The sequence below is a fragment of the Urocitellus parryii genome, chromosome 2 (assembly GCF_045843805.1).
Source record: "Urocitellus parryii isolate mUroPar1 chromosome 2, mUroPar1.hap1, whole genome shotgun sequence".
NCBI classification, from domain to species: Eukaryota; Metazoa; Chordata; class Mammalia; order Rodentia; family Sciuridae; genus Urocitellus; species Urocitellus parryii.
In genome coordinates this window covers 23,105,365-23,127,952 of record NC_135532.1, presented here as the reverse complement: position 1 = coordinate 23,127,952, position 22,588 = coordinate 23,105,365, and the positions used below count along the sequence as shown (strand labels likewise).

At 34.9% G+C, this 22,588-nt stretch overlaps 1 protein-coding gene across 5 annotated transcripts in view; it reads left to right on the top strand.

Moving 5' to 3' along the window:
- Positions 1–21,884, top strand: part of Usp12 (ubiquitin specific peptidase 12) — a 97,445-nt gene extending 75,561 nt beyond the window's left edge. For 4 of the 5 annotated variants that reach the window (XM_026388371.2, XM_026388370.2, XM_026388373.2 and 1 more), the window contains 6 exons: positions 6,397–6,626; positions 11,799–11,875; positions 11,992–12,075; positions 16,624–16,821; positions 17,749–17,827; positions 18,626–21,884. In XM_026388371.2, coding sequence (XP_026244156.1) covers positions 6,397–6,626; positions 11,799–11,875; positions 11,992–12,075; positions 16,624–16,821; positions 17,749–17,827; positions 18,626–18,727 — 770 coding nt within the window. In that variant the 3' untranslated portion in view covers positions 18,728–21,884. Of the gene's footprint in view, positions 1–1,299; positions 1,341–6,396; positions 6,627–11,798; positions 11,876–11,991; positions 12,076–16,623; positions 16,822–17,748; positions 17,828–18,625 lie in introns of those variants that run through there. The other variant, XM_026388372.2, reaches the window with a different exon arrangement.
- The last annotated feature ends 704 nt before the right edge of the window (positions 21,885–22,588 follow it).

Genomic DNA, 22,588 nt, shown 5'->3' with positions numbered 1-22,588 from the left:
GCCATCAGGGAAACTGACAATCTAGTGTGGAGGAAATCAACAGTGATGTTATATAGTGTGTCATTGTTAGAAAGAAAAATAAAGCAGGGAAAGGGTGTGGAGAAGGAGGGAGTGGTCTATATAAAAGTGGGTGGTTGTGAAAGTTGTCACCTCTTATAGGTGACATTGGGATTTGAAGTAAGAAAAAAGCCATTTGAAGATCTAAAATAAAAATGTTATCTGTAGAAAGAACAGAAAGTGTAGTAAAGGATGGCTTGACAGTTAGTGTGGTGTGACTGGAGTAGGATAAAGATGCAATGAGAGAGAAGGGCAGAGACTTAGAGCTAGGGTTTTATTTTGAAAGACATGGGAAGCCATTAACAGTTCTGAACAGGTGAGTGATAACGTCCTGATTTGCATCAGGAGAAGATCCCTCCGGATGGGAAAGGGTGGGCATGAGCAGTGTGATAGCAGAAACAGGAAGTCTAGCCAGAGGCTACTGTATTAAAGTCATCTGTTTAGAGCACTTCTATAGGCTCTGCTGTTATTTTGGAAGAAAGAAAAATACAGGTGGTGATCTAATTGTGTTAGCTAGAGTTGATTGCCAGCTGGACATTTAATTTAGAATTATTTAAAGTGGGCTTCAGAATCATATCAATTGGAATTTATAGCTGTGTGCCCCTACACACTAATTTTTGGCAATACATGTAGTTCAAATTGTTGTTTTGGGTCAAATATGCTTGTCTCATATCATCTTTAACTGTCAACTCCTATTGTTCATTCATTTGTTCATTCAAAAATTGTCAAGCACATCTTAATACTTGGCAAGTACTCTTGTAAGTGCTAGGTGATAACCGGTGCATGAGATAAAAATGATTCTAGTTCTTAAGGAATCTGCACATGTATGTTTCGGAGCTGTATCTCTGTAGGAGAGGTACAGATCATATGGGTTACATCACACATGCAAACACACACATATGTCTTGGTCTTCCTCAAATGAGGAAATATTAGTCATTTATAAATAACACCTATAAAATAGATTTGAGTAAATAATTTATTGTATGTATTTCAATAAGTTCTTTACCCCCCCAAATTTTTTATGATTTATAGAGTATTGTGTAATAGAAGCTATAGTTATTTCAGAATTATGAAAAAAATCTATTTTTAGGCAGTGACTTAATTTATTCTTTTGCATTAATGTTGGAGCTGTATCAGGATTATAAGTGGTTTATAATTATACATTTATTTAATAATGAAATTGTCTGTCTCTCCTAATAGACTGTCAGTTCCATGACGAAAGGAACCCATTTGTTTTTGTTCACCATTGTTTTCTCAGCATATAATCCAGTTCCTGGCACATAGTAGGTGCTTACTAAATACTTGTTGAATGAGGGAATGAATGAGTGAATTGGTTTAATTTACCAAAGCAATTTTAAAATCCATCTTTCCCATTATGCTCTTTAGAGTAGAGAGCCAACCATAAGAAAAAATTAAACATAATACCATTGACAGGGATTGTTACAAAGTCATCATATTGATATTTTGATTTTTATATTGTCCTAGTACTTGTAAAGCTATCATGTCTGCTTTCAGGCATTGCAATATTCTGTTATATTGACTATGTTTACATAAAAGGACTGTAAATTACTTAGAATCACCTCAACAGAAGTTTAAAGAAAATTTTCTGATTTACTTTGCATCTCATTTCCAGAGATTTCAAGTCAGCTGAGGTATTTCTGTGGATATGAAGTCATTGTTCTATAGCAAAGGAACATGCTCCTAAACGTCCCCCCACACACACACACACCAGGGTAAAACCCCAGAACAAGAAACATCTGTACCTTTTACTATACCCTCTCCCCAAAAAAGGCATTTATTTTAAAAAAAACACATGTATGCTAAAATGATTTTTTTAACAGAAAAATTAAGCTGTTTTAGATTATGACATTGAGCTAGGATATTATTATCCAATGTAGTGAATTAATCATCACCAATTCAAACTAGGGGCCCCAGGAGTGCTTTCATAAAGTCTTTTACTAGTCCTCCCTCATTATCTCTGGATTCTTCCATGACTTTCAGTTTATTTTTACTTTTCTTAAATTCTTTATCAACTCTAGCACGGTTATATGTTGGTCTTTATGACGGAAAGATGAAGGTGTACTTAAGGAAGCTGCCTTAAGTTTAGGGCATCAGGATTACTGGAAATTAGGCCCTCAGTAGATGGTGGGTGGGTTGGCAGGCAGATGGCCTCAAAGAAAAGAGGATCAGGGGTCACAATATGGCCAGATCTTGTACGCTGTTCATCGATGGTAGAAGTGGAACAATTTTGAAATGGTAGCAGAGAGCTAGAAAGGTTCAAGAGAATTTGTTTAGAATGTGGTTCCTAGAAGCAGCAGAAAGTGTTGAGAATGAAGAAAATCCCAAGGATGAGGAAGAAAATAGGGTGTAATAAGTAAATTAGTATAGTAGTAGATAGGAGATTGAGATTGAGGATTGAAGGATTTATTATTTTCAGGAAGGGAGACTTATTGCATTGAGAAACAAGGTTAAAAAGTTGATTGTATTCCATTTTCTGAACTTTGGTCTAGACCTTTTCATGGTGGAACCATCTGAAGGTTCTAAGCCTGACAGATGGCTTCAAACAGGTAGAATGGACCACCAAGAACGTTTACAGAGCTAACAACCTGCCTCACAGTGTTGGCAGTGGTAGCTACAATGGCTTTTCCTGTGAGCTGGGATTGGAGAATGGTGGCACAGAGCTTTGGATTTACTATCTATCATGGGCAAAAACCAGTGGACATATAGTATACCAGATTCAAGATCAAATAAATATTAAGTCCACATGGGCTGAATTCATAGGCTAAAGGTAACAGGGAATTTGTTTAAGGCTAATGGAAACCTTAATGCTAAGCTTATAGCAGGGAAATTAAGTGTGGCCCCATTTATATTGTTAGGGTGTTTGATTTGAGAGTAGAATTTGCGGCATGAATTTTGGGTATGTAAATGTAATGAAATAATAAACAAGAAAAGTTTATGTGGATTTTACCATGCAATGTAGGAGATGTTTGTTAGGGAAAAATCTTTGGTAGGATCCATGAATCACACTTTTATTCTTTCACAGTGAAATTGAATAAGGGGACCTGACTTGAACCAGATAGATCATAAAAGAAATGGTGCAGACTAGACAGATGTAGGAATGATTTTTAAAAATTGAGAGAGCTTAGGAAGTAACTGGATATGAAGAATGTGCAACATGCAGTGATGTTGAGCAGGAAAGTGGACATTTTGTACAAAAAGCCCTTGTTTATTGGTGCATATGCAAATAATAGATGCATACATTCTTTTAGTAAAATCTCTGTACAGCAAAATAGAAGTTCCTGTGGATGCTCTACCCCTCTCTCCCAACTCCTAAGTTTCCTCTTCCTTAGAAATAACTTGGTCCTGGTCTGGGGTTGTAGCTCAGTGGAAGAGTGCTTGCCTATCATGTGGGAAGAAGCCCCGCCCCCTAAAAAAAAAGGAAAAGAAAAAAGAAAATTTGATCTTAACAACCCTTTTTTAATGCACTTTAAAAAATGTGTGTGAATATATATATGTTGTCTCCAAATAGTGATAGTTAAATTTTGTGAAGTCTTTTGGTTGGTTATTTTGCATAAATGGGGAGGTCTCTTACACATTTTCAGCATCTTTGTTTTACTTAATATCTTAGAAATTTTGCCATATTAATTCATATAGAATGAACCAACCAACCTACCCACCCACCCATCCTTCCTTCTCTCTCTCTCCCTCCCTCCCTCCCTTCCCCTCCCTTTCTCCCTCTTTTTGTTACTGAAGATTGAATTCAGGGGCACTTTCCCACTGAGCTGCATCACTTCTTATTTTTTGAGATAGGGTCTTGCTAAGGTGCTGGGGTTGGTCTTGATTTTGGCAATCTTCTGCTCAGCCTTCTGAATTGCTAGGATTGTAGGCTTGTGTTACTGTGCCCAGCTATGGAACTACTTTCTTTTTAACCATTTCTCAGTATTTCCTAACCAAATTATACCATAATTAAAACTATTCTGTTGTTAACATTTAAGATATGTTGGTACATGCACAGATATTTACTTGGCACTACTATTTAGGAGAACTAGGTTGCATTCTGTTAAAAAGCATTAATTAAAACTGCCCTTTAAAATATGCTATACTAAGTGACAGTCCCAGTAGTAGTGGGTGAGAATGCTCATTTCTCCTCATTCAAGCCAGCTTTGAACAGTAAGTCATTTTAGTAAGTTGCTTTTTATTTTGTCAAAGTGATGGGGAAAATGATTTGTTTTAATTTTTATCTCTCAACTACTTGTCATATATTATTTGGGCATTTGTATTTCTATTCTGAATTGCCTATCTTTTTCCTAGTTTTCGCTTGTCTTCATTTATGTTGTCTTTGCCATGCAGAAGCACTTAATTTTTATGTAGCTGGTCTTTCTGTGTTTTAGATCTGTTCAGTATCATCAGCAATAATAATAGCAATTGCTCATGACCTTTGAATACTGTTGTGTTCTAAGCACTTTTAATCGTCATAACAGCCGCGTGAAGTAGGTACTATTATTAGCCCCAGTTTTTGGATGAGAAACTGTGGCTTAGGGAGGTTCAGTAAATTACCTACGATGTAGATATATGTAGAGATAGAACTGCAAGAACTACAGTACCACTCCAAATAGTGTTGCCCTAGCATCTGCACCTTAAATTGGTATTTTTAAAGGTCTTTTTGATATCAAGATTAAAATTATTATTTACTTATTTTAAATATACCTCTCTAATCAATAACTTTTTACTTGTTCTCATTTATACGGTAATTTTGCAAAGGAAGATGATATTCTTATTTTACAGGCAGGATAGGCAAAGGTTGAACATTTTCTCATGTTTCCTGACCTTTTGATCTTGTACAAATCATTGATTTTAAGTCCTTTTTAGTTTTCTTTGGTATGAGAAATTGTTTTCTATTGCATTATGGAAGATTTTCAGGTTTCATTTTTTTTAATTTCTAAAATGATTTCTAATGCATAGAACTTAATTTTGTGCAGTCATATCTGTAGCTCTTTTAAAATGTAATTTTTATTTCTCTTTGCTTTGACTTTCCCTAATTTTTCTTCTAAATTATATGTGCATTCATTTAAACAGTACAATTTTAGTCCTTCTGGAACTTTTAGTCCTAATTTTTCTTCTAAATTATATGTGCATTCATTTAAACAGTATAATTTTAATCCTTCATTGAAGATCTAAAAATTTCCTAAATAGGTAATTTTGTTTCAATGCAATTCATTTAATAATGCATAGGTGTTCTTGTTTAGTTAAGTTAGGTTCACACTGTGCATTAGTACACATATGTTGCCTGGTGGAGTCAGGCTGCCTGGTATGAATCTTGTGCTCTGCCTTTCCTGGTAGTGTAACTTTACTCTTTATGATCTCAATTTCTAACTGAAAAATAAGGTTGCTAACAATATCATATTGTTGTTAAGAGGATCAAACGAGATACTGCCTCTGAAGTTCTTACAGAGTTCTATGATAGGGTTGTATCATGTCAAAGCCCAGTGCTTGATATTAGCACTGTCAGTGTTTCCATTTTATGTCCTCATTTTTATAAGTACAGGGAACATTCATGAAATTATAAAATCTCACAGTTGGAGGACACTCTAGAGATGATCTAGTTTAAATAGATAATTCCTAATATGATATCAAAACCTGACTTCATAGCATTGTTACCCAGAGGAGCTTTCAAAAGCTCCCAAGTTCTGGGCTTCACCCCTCACCTACTAAATCAAACTCTGGATATATGACCCAGTAATCAAATAATGAATTAATTAATCAATTATTTTTTACTGGAGATAGAACTCATGGGCACTTTACCATTAAGCTATATCCCCAATCCTTTTTATTTTTGTGTTTTAATTTTGAGTCAGAGTCTTGGTTGCTGAGGGCCTTGCTAACTTACTGAGGCTGGCCTCTAACTTGTTATCTCCTGCTTCAACCTTCTGAGTTGCTGGGATTTCAGGCATGCACTACCATGCTGGCTTCAGTAAATTTACATTTAATAAACTGTGGCTCTTAAGCAGTTGGCTTATTCTTGGCAAATGGTTGTCTAGCTTCTACTTTAAAGCTTACCTTATAGAATAATTGATTCTTATCTTTCCATTATCTACTGTGCAAATGTGTGAGAATAGGTTTTTTCCTTTTCTCATGGATCAGTATTTTTTAAAAAACGATTTTCATCTTTATTTTCCTCTAATCCAGTCATAATTTTTAGATGCAAAAGTTTTGTTTTCTTGTACATTACAGATAATATTACACATTTGTCCTTTTAGTTCTGATAAAAATTACTGTTTTAAAATTTGTTATGAAGGTATTAATTCTGAAATAATTCTCTAATTCCATTTATATTTTTAGAGCTTTTTGACAACTACATGCAGCAAGATGCCCATGAATTCTTAAATTATCTACTAAATACAATTGCTGATATTTTACAAGAAGAGAGAAAGCAGGAAAAACAAAATGGTCGTTTACCTAATGGTAATATTGATAGTGAAAATAATAACAGCACACCAGACCCAACGTGGGTACATGAGATTTTTCAGGGAACATTAACTAATGAAACCAGATGTCTTACTTGTGAAACTGTAAGTATATCATTAAATTTTGTATGGAAAAAAGTTTAATTCTTTATGTTAAAAGTTCTTTGAGGATGAGAGTATAGAAGATAAACTTAAAAGCTAAAATTCTTAGGTATAATGTAATGTTAAAGATGTACTTTTAATTGTACAGGAATCTGCTTTTATGTAATGCTGCTTATTAACAGTGAATACCTGAGATGATAGGAGAATACTTGCAGTCTGAAGTGTTTGATTTTGTTTCAGTTAAGGAGGTCAGAAGAACCATGTTGTGGAAATTGTCTTAATTTGAAAGCCATTGGAAACCTAATGATATACATTCTGAGAAAAGCACTGTGTTAATCAGCTTTGCGTTACTATGACCAACATGCTTGACAAGAAAACTTGGAGGAGTAGAAATTTTATTTTGGGTCCATGATTTCAGAGGTTCAGTCCATGATTGGCCAACTCCATTGCTCTAGGTCTGAGGTGAGACAGAACATCATGGTAGAAGGGTGTAAAAGGAAAGGAACTCAGCTCATGACAGCTAAAAAAACACAGAGAAAGAGAGAAAGAGAGGGAGGAGACAAAATATGATCTGTAAGAACATGTCCCCAGTAACCTACTTCTTCCAGCCATGTCCCACCTGCGTACAGTTACCACCCAGTAATTCATTCAAATTATTACCCATCAAATGGGTAGGTGTGCCTCAGTATTTGAATGCATTAATAGTAGTCTGTGAAGATGTTTTGGGTTAGAGTAAGCATCTGCCATGTCCCACCTGCGTACAGTTACCACCCAGTAATCCATTCAAATTATTACCTATCAAATGGGTAGGTGTGCCTCAGTATTTGAATACATTAATAGTAGTAGAGTAAGCATCTCTAGTGATTAGGTTACCACTCATAATCTAATCGTTTCATGTCTGAGCATTCCTACATTGTCTATCACATGAGCTTATTGGGAGACACCTCATATCCAAATCATAATAGTGGCATTAGGTGACTTTGCCATTGTAGAACATCCTAGAGGGTACTTACACAAACTAGATACCATCAGTCAATTATTTGACATGACCTCAAGAGATATGGTAAACACATGGTGTATGAGGCTGCTGCCAGTGTAATAAAGCATACTTTTTTTTAAAAAATGTTATTTTTTAGTTGTAGTTGGACACAATACCTTTATTTACTTATTTTTATGTGGTGCTGAGGATCGAACCCAGGGCCTCACACATGCTAGGCGAGCGCTCTACCACTGAGCCACAACCCCAGCCCACAAAGCATACTTTTTACAATAACCTTTTCCTGTGGAAAGAAAATACTCTGCATAGTGATGACAACTATAGTAAATACATAAAGTAGTAACAAAACTACCATTAAGTGTTCTGTACTGTTTCTAAAACAGCTGACATCACAGTAGGTTTGTTGACAACTAGCATTGCCGCAAACTGCCCGGCCCGGGGCCGGCTGAGTCCCGCTCCTGCTGCCGAGCACTGCCTGCGGCACCCCTGCTGAGCGATTCCCTGCTGAGCTGTCAGTGCACGCGGGCTTGCAATCTTGCAACCCGGTTGGGCACAAAAACACAAGCCAGTCAAACTGAGACAAAGTTTTATTTAGAGAGAGGCCGTGTGCGTCCCCTAACAGGTGGGTCCACCACGTGTGTGTTCTACCTGAGGAGGGGGGGGCTTCCACTTCCCCCTGAACACCCTCCTACCATCCTATTCCAGCCAATGGGAACTCTCCCATTACAAGAGTGACATGAGTAACCTGAGTCCTGAAATGGGCCCAGCTAAACAGCATGAGTCCAATTACCATATGAATGTGAATTGCTGGCTGGCAGTCATAAAATCCAAAGGTGCCTATATCAATATTTTTGCTGTGGCTCCTAACATAGCATCATCACAAATACATGAATAATGTGTTGTATTACAGTAAGATGGCTATGACATCATTAGGCAATAGACAATTTTCAGTTCTGTTATAATCTGATGGGACCACCATTCTGTGTATAGTCAGTTGTTGATCAAGATGTTATGTGGCATATGGCTGTATGTTGTTTTTCCTTTTCCTGTAATTATGTATACTGTATTATTGGAAGAAAAATTGAAGCATATTTTGTACACTTAAGGAGGGGAAGTATCCCTTTTGTTGGATATTTCCTAAATAAAGTCGTAGTGGTCAACCTCATTCAAGCCAAGTGTAGGAGGTGTGCCTGAGTGTTTGAATACATTAATAGTAGTCTCTGAAGATGTTTTGGGTTAGAGTAAGGATCTCTGGTATAAGCTGGTTTTCATGCTGCAGGCGTCAGTTAATTGTGGTAATGACAGCTGGACAGTGTTCGGTGTCGGGAATTGGGCTAAATACTCATCTGCATGGACTCTAGTTACTTTAGCAGGAGTTTTTAGATGTGTTTTGTAAGAAGAAATGTTCCTATAACTGAATTTCAAGCTTTGAGAAGCATAGTGTCAGTCATTAGGATAGTATTTTATTGGAATAATAGGTGTAATCAGGAAATTTGGAAGTATCTTGATGTTTATTTTAATGTAATTTGATTTGTGTTAGAAGATGTCAGAATATGTATCATTCAGTATTGTTCAGAGAAGCAAAATAGTTGAATTTGCTTAGCATGTTAAGACATGCAGTAATGGACAAGGCTAGCAAGGTATATTTGGGGCCCTCTGTATGCCTTTGGGACACTGCCAATGCCCTTAAAAATATGTTTTGTAGTGTAGGAATGGGAGGGGTTAGAGATACAACATTTTTGAAGGAGAAAGTTATACCAACCCTTCTTGTTCAAAGAGCTTAACTACTAATGTGACTTGTAAGGGATAGATACTGATCTTTTTGTCCATTCTTCATTAAGTCCTTCTGTAGCCTGCAGTATATATTTGCAGATCATTTTACAAGAATTAAGCATCAATTGAGAATATTTCCTCAGAATTAAAATTCATCATTGTACAGATTCAGTAATTGATCATAGTGCCATGTCTCTGTCAAACTAAAATAGAGGGATAGAATCCAGGACCCCTGAAGAGTGACTATCATTTCTTTGTTCAGTATTGAACAAATATTTAAGATCTAACTATGCCAGGTAGACTATAAGTAGTGAATAAGAAGATGATTCAGACATTAAATCTCTGAAATCAAGAGGCTTGTAATATACTGAAGAGCGGCCAATAATAAATAGTTCCTGCACAGTGTTATGGTAAAAGTAAGCACAAGATGCCCTGTAAGTCAGAAAATGGTAGACCAAATGTACTATGGGAATAGACAATGTTTGGAAGGTAAGAGATGGCTTTCTGGAGGAGCTAGTACATGTATTTTACTAATGTGGCTGTTAATGTTTCAGTGGGGAGCAGACTGTCTTCTGTAACTCTATCTTCTGGTATTCTTTGTTCTATGAAGGTTCCTTCTCAGATTCAATTCTTGGCTTTTCTTTTTCCATTTTTTCTCTAGGTATTGCTGAGGGTTTCATTGTGGGTTGCTTTTAATGCTGCATTGGACTGTTTATTTTTAATTACCATATGTGCTAATAAATCACAAGCTCAGTCTCAGATGGAGATCATGGAGATCACCGTGTCTTCCCTGAGTTTGGGGCTGGTATCTCCTAATAACTGGATATGACATTAAGACACATTATATTAGCCCAGCAGCTATCAGGTTTCTCTCTACAACCACTTGTAAAAGTGAAATACTGCCTTGTTTGATGACTAGCTGGAACCAACATAATCATAGCCACAAACATAGAACTCAGATATTCCTAGATGATCCAGAGCAGTTTGTCAGTTTTTATGTTATCCTAAAACATAAAAAAAATAAAATAAAAAAAAAACTTGTCAGTTTTTATGTTATCCTAAAAGTAAACATTTAAAATTCAGACCCCTGAGGCAATATCTGAGAACCTCATTCTGAGAAACAAATTTCTTAAATCCAGGCTTTTTAATATTTCTTTTTAGCCTAGACATAAATCCCTGTCTGAACTGGCTTTAGTCTCCTGTGCTGTATTATCCCTTGTCGCCTTTGAGTTTCCTATTAATTTAGGCTAATTATTTTTCCTTAAATATATCATGTTCCCTTACTGTTTTTGAATTCTTTCTTCCCCTTTCTTTTTCACTGTTTTTTTTTTCTTTTTGAGATTCAAATCAATTACAGTATTATTCTCTTTGTGTTGTATAGTGGAATAGTATTTTATGTGAGAGTTTAGGTTTCAAGATTAGCTTAATGTAGAAATTAAGTAGAATAAAAACCACTCTTGAAATTCCCTTAAACTATATATTAATACAGTATACACAGTACCCTGTTTACTGCTGTCTAACTATATCATGTGTACAGCCCTCTAATTACAACGTCATGATACTGAGCTTGTAATATTGATGCTTTTTTAAAAAAAGATTTTTGAAAGATAGACACAATATCTTTACTTGTTTATTTTTATGTGATGCTGAGGATCTAACCCAGTGCCTCACATGTGCAAGGCAAGCGCTCTACCACTGACCTGTAACCCCAGCCTACATTGATGCTTTTTTAAAACAAGAAAACCTTTAATCAACTGAATGTATAGTCAGTATGGATGAGAGGCAGCAGTTAAGGCTCATGTCTCAGGCATGTCTCTGATATGCTCACTTGGGGATTAGACTTAAGGGAAAAGATAGTGAAATTTATCTCAAGTTCTTCCTGATTTCACTCAAATAGGTAAGAGTAACTTTATAAGATGCTTCACTCATAAAACAAAACTTGTATTAGAGTTTTGGCAGAAATAAAGGTAGATTATAAATGAAGATTGTAATTTGATCTTTTGGACTAAATTTATTTTCTTAAAAAAACACTGCAGTTAACATGTCCTTTGTCAAGCATTCTGATTCAGTCTCAGCCTGTTTTTAAAGAAAGATTATATGTAGTATAATTTGTTCCATGCTTTGAAATAACACTAGGATTTTGGAAAGTAATGAAATTTCCCAGCATATTATCCTTTGGTATTAAGAGAATCAGTCACATGTTTACTTTGGTGTTTTTATCTATACAGGTGACAAGGGTTATATATTCATTGTCCTTTTGGATAATCCAAATCAAGTAGTTTGCTTTTGAACTTAAAGAAAAAGAATAATTTCATGTGATTAATAGGATGCTTTTATTCTGTCAACTGGGAACCCGAGATTTCCTAATATTTGAAGAAATCAAACATAATTGCCTATTTTTACAGATAAGCAGCAAAGATGAAGATTTTTTAGACCTTTCTGTTGACGTGGAACAAAACACATCAATTACTCATTGTTTAAGGTATGTGTAAAATTATTCATTTTGAAAAATTTATTGATTTTTGTTTAAAATATTTTTAAACAAATTTATGATTTTTCTGGTATTCACAAAATAAATTTATTTTGAATTTTATACAGGGGCTTTAGCAACACAGAAACTCTGTGCAGTGAATACAAATATTACTGTGAAGAGTGTCGCAGCAAGCAGGAAGCACATAAACGGTAAGTTGGTGACTTGGATGTTTTAGTGATTCTTTGGCCATGGGTGTTGGAGATGGGCTTTTCTAGATGAAAGTGATCTTTGAAATTTTACATTGAGTAAAATTTTTAATGTTGTCACAACAGTTAAGGCTCCTTGTGTATTATTGGATAAATGATATTCTACCCAGTCATTGCTTTGGTTATAAACTCTGTAACCTCAGGTGATTTTGTATAGTTAATGATTGCATGAAAAATCAAAAATTAGTACACATAAAATGCTTGAAACTTTTTTGATTATTTGTAGACTTTTGTCTCCCTCTGGAGAAAGTGTGTCTTGCACTCCATCCAAGTTTCTGCTATTCTGCGGTAGGATATTGTATGTTCTTCTAGTGTATCACATTCCTTTGGTGTCAAGGAATGTAACCATCACTATCATTGTTACTTTGCTTTTTATTTTGGAGCATTCTCAAACTTAGAGAAAAGCTGTATGAATAATACTAGGAATGCTTCCCCCCCCCCCCTCAGCCTAAATACACCATTTAAAACTATGTTACTGATATTGTGGTTCATGACCCTGGATACTTTAGTAGGTTTTTCCAACCAACCAAGAAGTTTTTCTACATGTTCATTCAAATCAGGAAAGTAATAGACTGTTTTTCAGGTCTGATTCTAGTATCATAACCTAGTTCATTAATTTCTTATAAAAGCAAGATCTATTCCAGAATCACAAATTACTTTTAAGTTTTCATGTCTCTGTAGTAAATTTGGTAAAGTGTTTTAGTCTTTTCTTGACTTTAATGATCGTAACTCTCTTGAGACCCATAGGTTCATTATTTTATAGAATAGCTCCAATGTTATCATTGCATGATTAGATTCACCTTACAATCATAAGAAACGGAAGTGAGGCTCTACTCTTCTCATTATATCCTGCTAAGCAGCATACAATTTTGATGTGTGCCATGTTTTGGAGCATCCCTATGTTTGGTGGTTTCCTAGAAGGACTTACAGTTCTCAGTAAATAATCATGCTCACAGCCAAGTTTTATCACTGGGAAAGGATACACATGTCAGCGAACAGGAAAGTCAGGCAAGCCTCCATGAGTCATTGTCTCAGGGGAGTCATACAAACACTTATCCTCTAGCATAGCGACATCATGGGAATCTAGTCACAGACTCATTGCCTAAGAGATATATTGGGAGCCAGTACCGTGAGTACTCTCTGCCTGGCACACACCAAATTCCAGACTCCCAGAAATAAAATTGTCCAATGTAAACCATATTGTTTGTAGAGTGGAAAGAACCTACAGAATGGGAGAAAATATTTGCAAACTATATATTTGAAAAGTTTTTAATATCCAGAATATTAATATATATTAATATATTCCGGATATTAATCAAAATCACAATTCAGTTCAAAAATTGATGCAGGACTCAAATAGGTATTTCTTCAAAGAAGATACACAAATGAACAGCAAGGATATGAAAAGATGATCAACGTCATCAGACATCAGGAAAATGCAGATCAGAAACACAATATACTGCCTCACACCTGTGAGGATGGCCACCATTAAAAAAAAAAAAAAAAGAAAAGAAAGTTTTGGTGATGATGTGGAGAAGTTGAAACTCATGTGCACTGTTGGTAGGAATGCAAAATTTTACAGCTGCTATGGAAAATAGATTCCTGAACAATTTAAATATATCATTAATGTTTTAAAAGAATTGAAAACAGGCTCTTAAATGATATTTGCACACCCATGTTCATTGTACCATTTAGTCATAATAACCAAAAGGAGAAAGGAACCCAAGGGTCCCTCCCCAGATGAATGGATAAAGAAAATGTGGTATATACATATAGCAGACAATATTCAACCTTATAAAAACAAGAAATCTTGTGTTATATGCCATAGCATGGATGAACCCTGAAGACATGCTAAGTGAAACAAGCCAGTCACAAAACTACAAGTACTGTATTTTCCCTTATATGGTATCAAAAGTAGTCAAAGTCTTAGAAAATAGAGTCGTGGTTGCCAGGGCCTAGGGAGGAGGAAAGTGAATAGTTGTTTAGTGTTTGAAAATAAAAAAGTCCTAGAAATATGTTGTGCCACTAATGTTCATATAGTTAGTACTGTGGTACTTACTGTACACTTAAATAGTTACGATGATACACCTTATGTTACTTTTTTTACCACAATAAAAGTATGCACTCTGAGTACTGTGTCACTCAAAAAGGTTCAACCTGAGAACACTGAAAAATGGATTCTGGAAATGTTAGAACACCACAAAATAGATATTACTGATGAAATGAATTTGTTATAGAATAAAATTGGCTTTTATATTGTAGACTCCTGAGGAGACTTATAGAATAAAAGAAATTTAGGTTTTATAAGGTAGCCTTTTCCAGAATGTATTTGCAAATAGGCTCCTTTCTTAAGGAGTTCCCCTTATTTGGTCTCCCAGTGCTTTGGAGTGCTTCCTTATCTAATCCTTCCTCTTTGAAGATCAGAACCGCACAATATACTGCCTCACACCCCTGGGGCTGATGGAGAAGGGAATTTGGGGGAATTCTGGTAATTTCTTTTCAGCATTCAGAGTCCTTGATGGGTGACTGAAAGGTGCTGAGAGGGTGTGAAAGCCTAGCTGCCTTGCTGTGCTTGGGAGAAATCTGAGGTGAAATTCATAGTAGTTCCCTGTAGAACTGAGTGGAAGCTGCCCTCTCTGGGATTTTGCCTGGGACTGAATTCTTCCTCACCTTCCTTCCCTCCCCAGGGAGCACTAGTATAATTAGTAAGTCACAGGCATGTTCCTTTGTTTCTGGATCTGCTTTGGGGGGAATATGACCTAAAATAGAGAGGAAATTGTATTTTTATTGTTGTCCATTTCAAAATACTCCAATTTCCCTTGTGATTTTCTGTTTGTCCCATGGTTTATTTAGATGTGTATTGCTTTGTTTGCATATTTGGAGTATTTTCTAAATTTTTGTTTGTTTTTATCAGGACATACTCTGTGATGTCAATCTTCTGACATTTATTGAGATGGCTTTTATTGTCCATTAGCTTGGTGAATGTCCTAATTGTATTTGAGAAGAATATGTGTTTTGCCATTTGGGATAGTGTTCCATAAATGTCAGTTAAATCCTAATTAGGAGTTAATGTCTTCCCTGTGTACACTGATTTTTTGTAAGTGAGAATTTTTCATATTATTCTAGAAATAGACTTTCTCATAAGTGCTATATTTGAGATGACATTCAGTTTATATTAAAGAAATGAGATTTCTGAGACAGTTCATAAAGGCTATTTATTCACATTACTAGATTGTTTTCAAGGAATGCCTAGGTATGATTTTTGTCCTTTTTTTAAAAACAGGCAAGATTAAACAGTAAATATTTTTGGAATAATAAGTTGCCTACCATATTTAAGATTTGTAGAATGCAGATTTAATGTATTTTTATGAAATTATTTTCCCCTTCATTAGAGGCAATGACATAATTTCATTTTAAATTATGAAATTTAAAAGTTTGCTCCACTGAACCCATATCAAATTGAGTTCTGCAACATTAGGCAAGTATAGGGGCTGGGGTTGTAGCTGGGTTTGATCCGCAGCACCACATAAAAATAAATAAATAAAATAAAAGTATTGTGTCTATCTACAACTAAAATTAAAAAATGAAAAAAAAATAGGCAAGTATCTATCATGTGCTAGACATGTTGTTAGGTCATAGGGAAATAAAAATGAAAGAAAAGGTTTCTGTATGCCAGGAGTTCAGATCTTAGAAAAAGAGAATGAACCATAAGTTTTTTTTTTACCATGTAATCTTGACATTTATAAAGAGTTGATAGAGTAGTGAGGAGTACAGTCATTTGTGCTAGAGAGCTTAACTCTAGAGCTGGCCTTAGAATCTAGAATAGACTGTTGTAGATGACATGCCAAGATAGTCTCAGGGGAGAAATAGCATTAGTGCTCATAGCAAAGATCATTAAAATGTAAAGGTAAGCCTGGTTTTACACTTAAAAAACTAAAGTCCTAAATTTTCAGGTTATTTTATTCCCTTTCTAGGATATATGTCATTGTCATTCTTGATATGGAGCTATTTCTTAACTCTGGCATATACCCCTAGTTCAGTGATCTTTAATTTAATACTTCTCTTGTTTCAGTCTCCTATTGTCAGTCTGTTCTTGCTTTAACTAGATTGATAGAACAAATGGGTTTCAATCTACACTCAGTCCATTGTAATTGGCAGCTTCAAGGAACATGTTTTTCCACCACTGCTCCTAGGCATTATTTTCATTTATTTAGTCTTTTTATATGGGGTCTGTGTTTGAAAAACAGATTTCTCAATGAAGGACTGGTGTCATTCCCTGTTTCCTCCGAGCCATATTGAATGTTGTACCAAATTGTTACATGAATTGGTGATGGTGACAATGCATTTTTCCAATATAAAAATAATTGGTAGAAATATGTAAAACTGTGCAGTGCTGGACTATTATCTGTAAAGTCGAAATCATAAAGTTTGATATGAACATGGTGGATGTCTCTTGTGAAACTGTATTTTTCATCTTTATTTTAAAAATAGGATGAAAGTTAAAAAACTGCCTATGATTCTAGCTCTACACCTGAAGAGATTTAAATATATGGATCAACTTCATCGATACACAAAACTTTCTTACCGAGTAGTTTTTCCTTTAGAACTCCGTCTGTTTAACACTTCGGGTGATGCAACCAATCCTGACAGAATGTACGACCTTGTTGCTGTTGTGGTTCACTGTGGAAGGTAATTGCAGTTCTGAAGCCATATAGTGAATAGAGCAGACACGTTCAGGATGTTCGTGGATGATTCTAATGGAGAGCTTTTAGACGTTCTTTATTCTTTATAAGACAAGTTTACTTACTTTAAAATGGAGTTTTACATTTTTCCTTAAAACTTTGTTATATTAAACTATTGCCTTTATATTATTACTTTAAGGGCACTATGTCTTAACTTTAAAGTCTGTCAGTTTTGGGGTTGTGTGTGTGTGTGTGTGAGCGTGCGTGTGTGGGGGGTGTGTGTGCGCAGGTGTGCATGTGTGTAGTAGTGGTTCTTGGTAAAATGATGCTGCCTAAATAGATTTTACAAAATAAATAATTTCTCAGGTGAATTGATATGGTGTTCATTTTGTTAATGGTTATGAAAAACATTTAAAATAACTTTGGAAATAATCTTGTTCACTTTTCTGATTTACCAGTGTGAGTATTTATCACTGGCTAATTTAGTGTACAGTCTTTTTACTCATGCACCTTTCCAACACAACATGGTATACATGTATTCTCTGCATGAAGTAGGAGGAGAGAAGTTTTGGGTTGTTTTCGTTTTTTTGTTTTTTTTAATTTATAACTCAAAAATTCTAGACTAAAGAGGATCATGTAATGAAAACTTGGATTTGGAACACACAGTTTTCAATGACTGCCCACAATTCCCTTTAATAATTTTTAAAAATAGGATACTCATCATTTTTCCCCTTGGTTTTGGAAAACTTATACTGATGGTTTGATTTTAAAATTGGATGGCATTTAAAACCAGTGTAGGTTTGTTTTAGAAAGAACAGATAATAGATATCTTTTCTAGTTTCTCTATAGAACCTGAAATTTAGGTTATGAAAGTAATATCAGTGAAGTTAATTCATACCAAATTAACTTTTCTTTCTTTTTCCATTTGTTTTAGTGGTCCCAATCGAGGCCATTATATTGCAATAGTTAAGAGTCATGATTTTTGGTTGTTGTTTGATGACGACATTGTAGAAGTAAGTAGTTTCTTATTTTTATAATTTTTTAAAAAGTTATGTGTATATTTTACTCTTCACATTTTTTTCTCATAGTTTCTCAATCACATATGGCTGATGATGAATATTAGACTAAATGTCCAGGTCTTTAGATTGTAAGCTGATTCCTACTTTTTAAATTCATAATGTTCAAGCCTGGAGCTTACGTGGCCAAAAAAGTTAATTTTGACTATTTGAGTATAAATGTATTTATACAGTCTGACTTTTGTAATTGACCCTTTTCACTTATTAATATAATATTAATATATTGTGCAATTCAGTTCCATTGTTGCCTATAGTGGTAGTAGTAGTTCTTTTCCATTGCTTTGATCTTTTCTATTATATGAATACACCAAGTGAGAAATTTGGCCTTTTGTCATTATTAACTATTATTGAGCAAAAGTGCTTTAATCATTCTTGCACAAATCCTTTTTTGGACAATATATACTCAACTTTTCTTGGATTTATATTTGGTCAGATCATTGGAAAATACCATTTTTTAAGTCCAAAATGATTGACAATAGTGTGTTTTATATGATTCAACCTAAACCTAGAGGTATAATTGCAGAATAAAAGGGTAGTTGCATGTTCAGCTTCATAAATGTTGCTAAACATTTTTCCAAAGTGGCTGTACTAATTTTACTTTCCCACTAGCCATGTGAGAGAATTCCATTTGCCTCCATTTTCACCAATACTTGATATTATTAGTCTTGTTAATTTGAGCCATTCTGGTTGTCCAGAGCTTTTTTATGTCCTGATGTTTTCATTTTTACCTTACAGAAAATAGATGCACAAGCTATTGAAGAATTCTACGGGTTGACATCAGATATCTCAAAGAACTCTGAGTCTGGTTACATCCTTTTCTATCAGTCTCGGGACTGAGGGGGAACCGTGATGAAGAGATAACTTTCTGCCTCATTTCTTCTCTGGTTATTTTGGAAAGGATCAAGCACTGATTTTTCAAGAAAAGAGAAATGCAGGAAGCTCAGGGGGCAGTAGCACACTTTGCACACAATAAAGCAAAGACTCTGGATTAACAAGCCCTTCCTATCATGGTAGTTGATTTATTTGCTCAGGTATCATGCTGTCTGTGCAGTTCCATACAACAAGGAAACGAAATCAGAGATACCAGCTCCTCTTGTAAAACAGCCTTCCAGTTGTTGATATGCATTTTCTCTTTATTAATGCACCAATAATGATTTGAATTCCTTGGGGGTGCGGTAGAAAGAATTGGAATCTGTGCTAGATTGTACTGATGACTTAAGGAGAGGATACTGAACACACTGCACACATGCCTGTGTTTGGTATGTTTAGAAGCATATTCCATGGTCTTTTCAAGCATAAACCAGAAGTACTTTTGGGCCCAACACTTGCAGTTGCCTTCCTGATATAAAAAAAAAAAAAAACTAACAGATACTAGAATCCAGTGTCAGGAAGACAAATATGTTTTGCTTCTCTGAAGAAGCTTATAATAATATACAGTATATGTATATGTAGGGAACAATTGGTCAAAAGTGGCTTTTTGTTTCCCCAAGGGGAAAGACTGGCTTTGTAATTATAATTTTTTCCTTATTTATTTTACTTAAAACTGGTAGAGTCTTTAAGTATCGTATGAAGTGCCCATGATTCTGTCAGTAAATTTTAGCATATTTTTATTAGTTGTGTCAGCTTAAGTAGCCCTTTAGTTTGTTTCTATTTTTAAAGTGAATTTAAAATTTTATCTGAAATCACTAAGATATCTTGGAAAAATTGCAGTTAGAAAAGGTAAATATTCTTTTTCAGGAGGAACTGATATCTCTGGCTAAATATTTATTCTTTGGTCATAGTTTATAAGTCAGTTATTTTATTCTGCTTTAATTTCACTAAAAAACAAAACAAAATTAAACAAAAAAAAAATCAACAACAACTTAAAAATTCCCTGTAGTTCTTGGAATGATAAAAGCAATTCTGGTGCAGTGGTGATATACCAGTCTTTAGAGTTCTTGAATATTTTAATGTTCCAAGTTGAGCCACACTTGGGAAAAATTCATGTCATTGCAGTTACATTATTTTCAAATGTCTTATCTTTTAACTTGGAAAGAAGTGATATATTCATTGTAACCCTAGAAGCCTGGATAGTAGCTAAAATCCTTTTCAAGATTACATTTTGAAGAAATAGACCCGTAATCCAAAAAACAAGTCCCCTCCCCACAACCTTACAAATCTGAGTCTTCAGAAATGAAAATTTGTTTACGATCATTCTATTGAGGATTTTAAGAAGTAATAAATGTAATGTAAAATGTATGTAAACCATTGCAGTTGGCATTTTTCCATGCATCGGTAAGTTGTCTTACAGTGGCTAAATGTAACTGCAGGAAACAATTGAAAATTATATTCAAAATAATAGTAATCAGGCATTTGATTTTTTAAATTTAATTCTTTTCAGCCATAAATTTTTTAAAAATTCTCTAAATTTTTTAAAGTTATTTTACTAAAATTGTTGACTATGGAAAAACAAACAACAAAAGAGAGAGTGGTTTTTGTGCTGCTATTTTAACAGTTATTATCTGTATCTTTTAGCTCAGGAAATGACTTCACCTATTCATCCCATAAACAGATCTTTAACAGGGTCACTTAGCTAATTGGGTTGCTTAGACAGATATGCTGGAAGGAAACTATGATATTTAATATGCAGTATTCATACTAAATATCAATATTTTGACAAATTCATTTTTAAGATGCAGTTTCTAATGCCTTACCCTGGCTGGAGTAGTTTTATACAAATTATATATATAGCCTGCCTGGTCTACTGACACTGCACAGAGAATCCCAACCAAGAATGTGAGGAAAGTCTGAGCAGTGGAAGTGCTTATATTTTGAGGGCTTAAACCAAATTCTCTTGGGACTTAAAACTGTACTTTTGCAGTTTTTCTGTACAGAGAAAAAGGGTAAAGTGAAGCAGAGTTAGTTTTACCACCAGCTAGGACACAACATGTGTGAGAAAGATAGATGAAGTCATTTGCATAAAGGTACAGCATCGAAATATTGTGTTGTGTTTGCTTTTGTGTCTTTGGATTATTTAAAAAAAAAAAAAAAGCAGGAAAAACCAAGCTAAATTTTATAGTAGCAAAGTCTAACATTTGTGTTGGGTTCCATGGTAGTCACATACTTTTTTCACATTTACACCGTTTTTCATAGTATGATTTGTCAGGGGAGGGAGTGTGGGGTGATGGTTCTAAATTTACTTTTTATTCTCGGTGCAGCTGGATCTAAGTAAAATGTTTTGAAGCTTATCAGAAACTCAGTATACATCAAAAAACATTTAGGGTTAAGATTGGGGGGAGAAGGAATAAAGATATATATAGTAAGTAAGAAGTGACCCACCTAGAAAGCAATTTGAGTTTGTTGGTTGGCTGTGATTAAAATGAGGGGCAGGTTCAAGCTGTAAATGGGGCTAATTGCTATATAACTATGTACATGTTTGTTGGGATAGCTGTCCCATATTTTGTATATTGGAATAAAAATTTCTATAAATTATAACTAAAAGTAAATATTCTAAATTAAGTCCCACTTCCAAGTCACATGGTTTATGTCTTAGAAATTTTACTTTTAGAAGTACTTTTAAGACAGGAACCAGAAGGCTTTAGGAAAAGGGAAGGAAATGTACTATATATGGGTCTTGTGGCCTCTAACCATCAGTGTAGGGTTTTTTTCTTTCCTTGATGGCAGTAGAAAGACCTCATTTTCATAACATACTACCCTTGATACTTTCTTTAAAGATGACTTTCATTAAAGATTGTCTCATGAGGTGTTTGGCTAGGAGCTGGGAGGCTAAGGCGCTTGGATCCTGGCTCTTCAGTGAACATAACAGTGTGACCTTGGGCAAGTCACTTAACCTCTTTGTGCTTCAGTCTCCCTGTCTTGTAAAATGGGAGTAATACCTACCTCACAGGGTTGTTGTGGGGATTAATTAGAGATAATGTCTGTAAAGCATTTAAGGTTCTTGAAGAAGGCGCTATATAAATACAAAATAATATCTATTAAAGTTGGTTTATTTGTGCTTGTGGGTTTTTAAGTGTGTTTTTTCCTTTTTGCCTGAAATATATTTTTGCGAATTAGAAATACATACTTTGGAAGTTGTGATACTCCTTTTACAAAAATTATTACTTTTTTGTTATCCAAAGAGATTTTCCCTAGGAACAGCATCGTGTGTATGTAAAACAATGTTCTGTATGTGCCTGTGTTTAATTAAGCTGGTTGTCTTTCTGTTGTATGACAAAATACCAGACCATGATGGCACAATATGTGCTAGAAGAGCTGCTTACCTGGTGGCAGCCAGGAAGCAAAAAAATGGAGGGTAAGGGGCCAGTTCCAATATCTCCGTCACCAGCATGCCCCCAACAACACAGCTTCCTCCCTCCCACCAGCCTCCACCTCCTTAAATTCACCACTTCCCAGTAGCCGCACAGGCTGGTGACCGTGCCTTCAACACTTGGACTTTCGGGGGACACTCCAGATTGAAACTATAATCCTTGCATTTGTTTTGGAGTGTCTTTTGAAAAATCCCAAATTTAAATTTTTATATTTAGAATCGTATTTCTTAGACAATAAATACCTTATAGGTCATCACTTGTACTCCTCCTCCTCCTAACAGTGTAGTGATTGTTCTATAAAATCTGTTCAACCTGCCCTTTTCACTTTTTAATAACTTGGATTTTTTACTTATGTTGCCATTTTGTAGTTCATCCTTCATTTTCTCGGAGC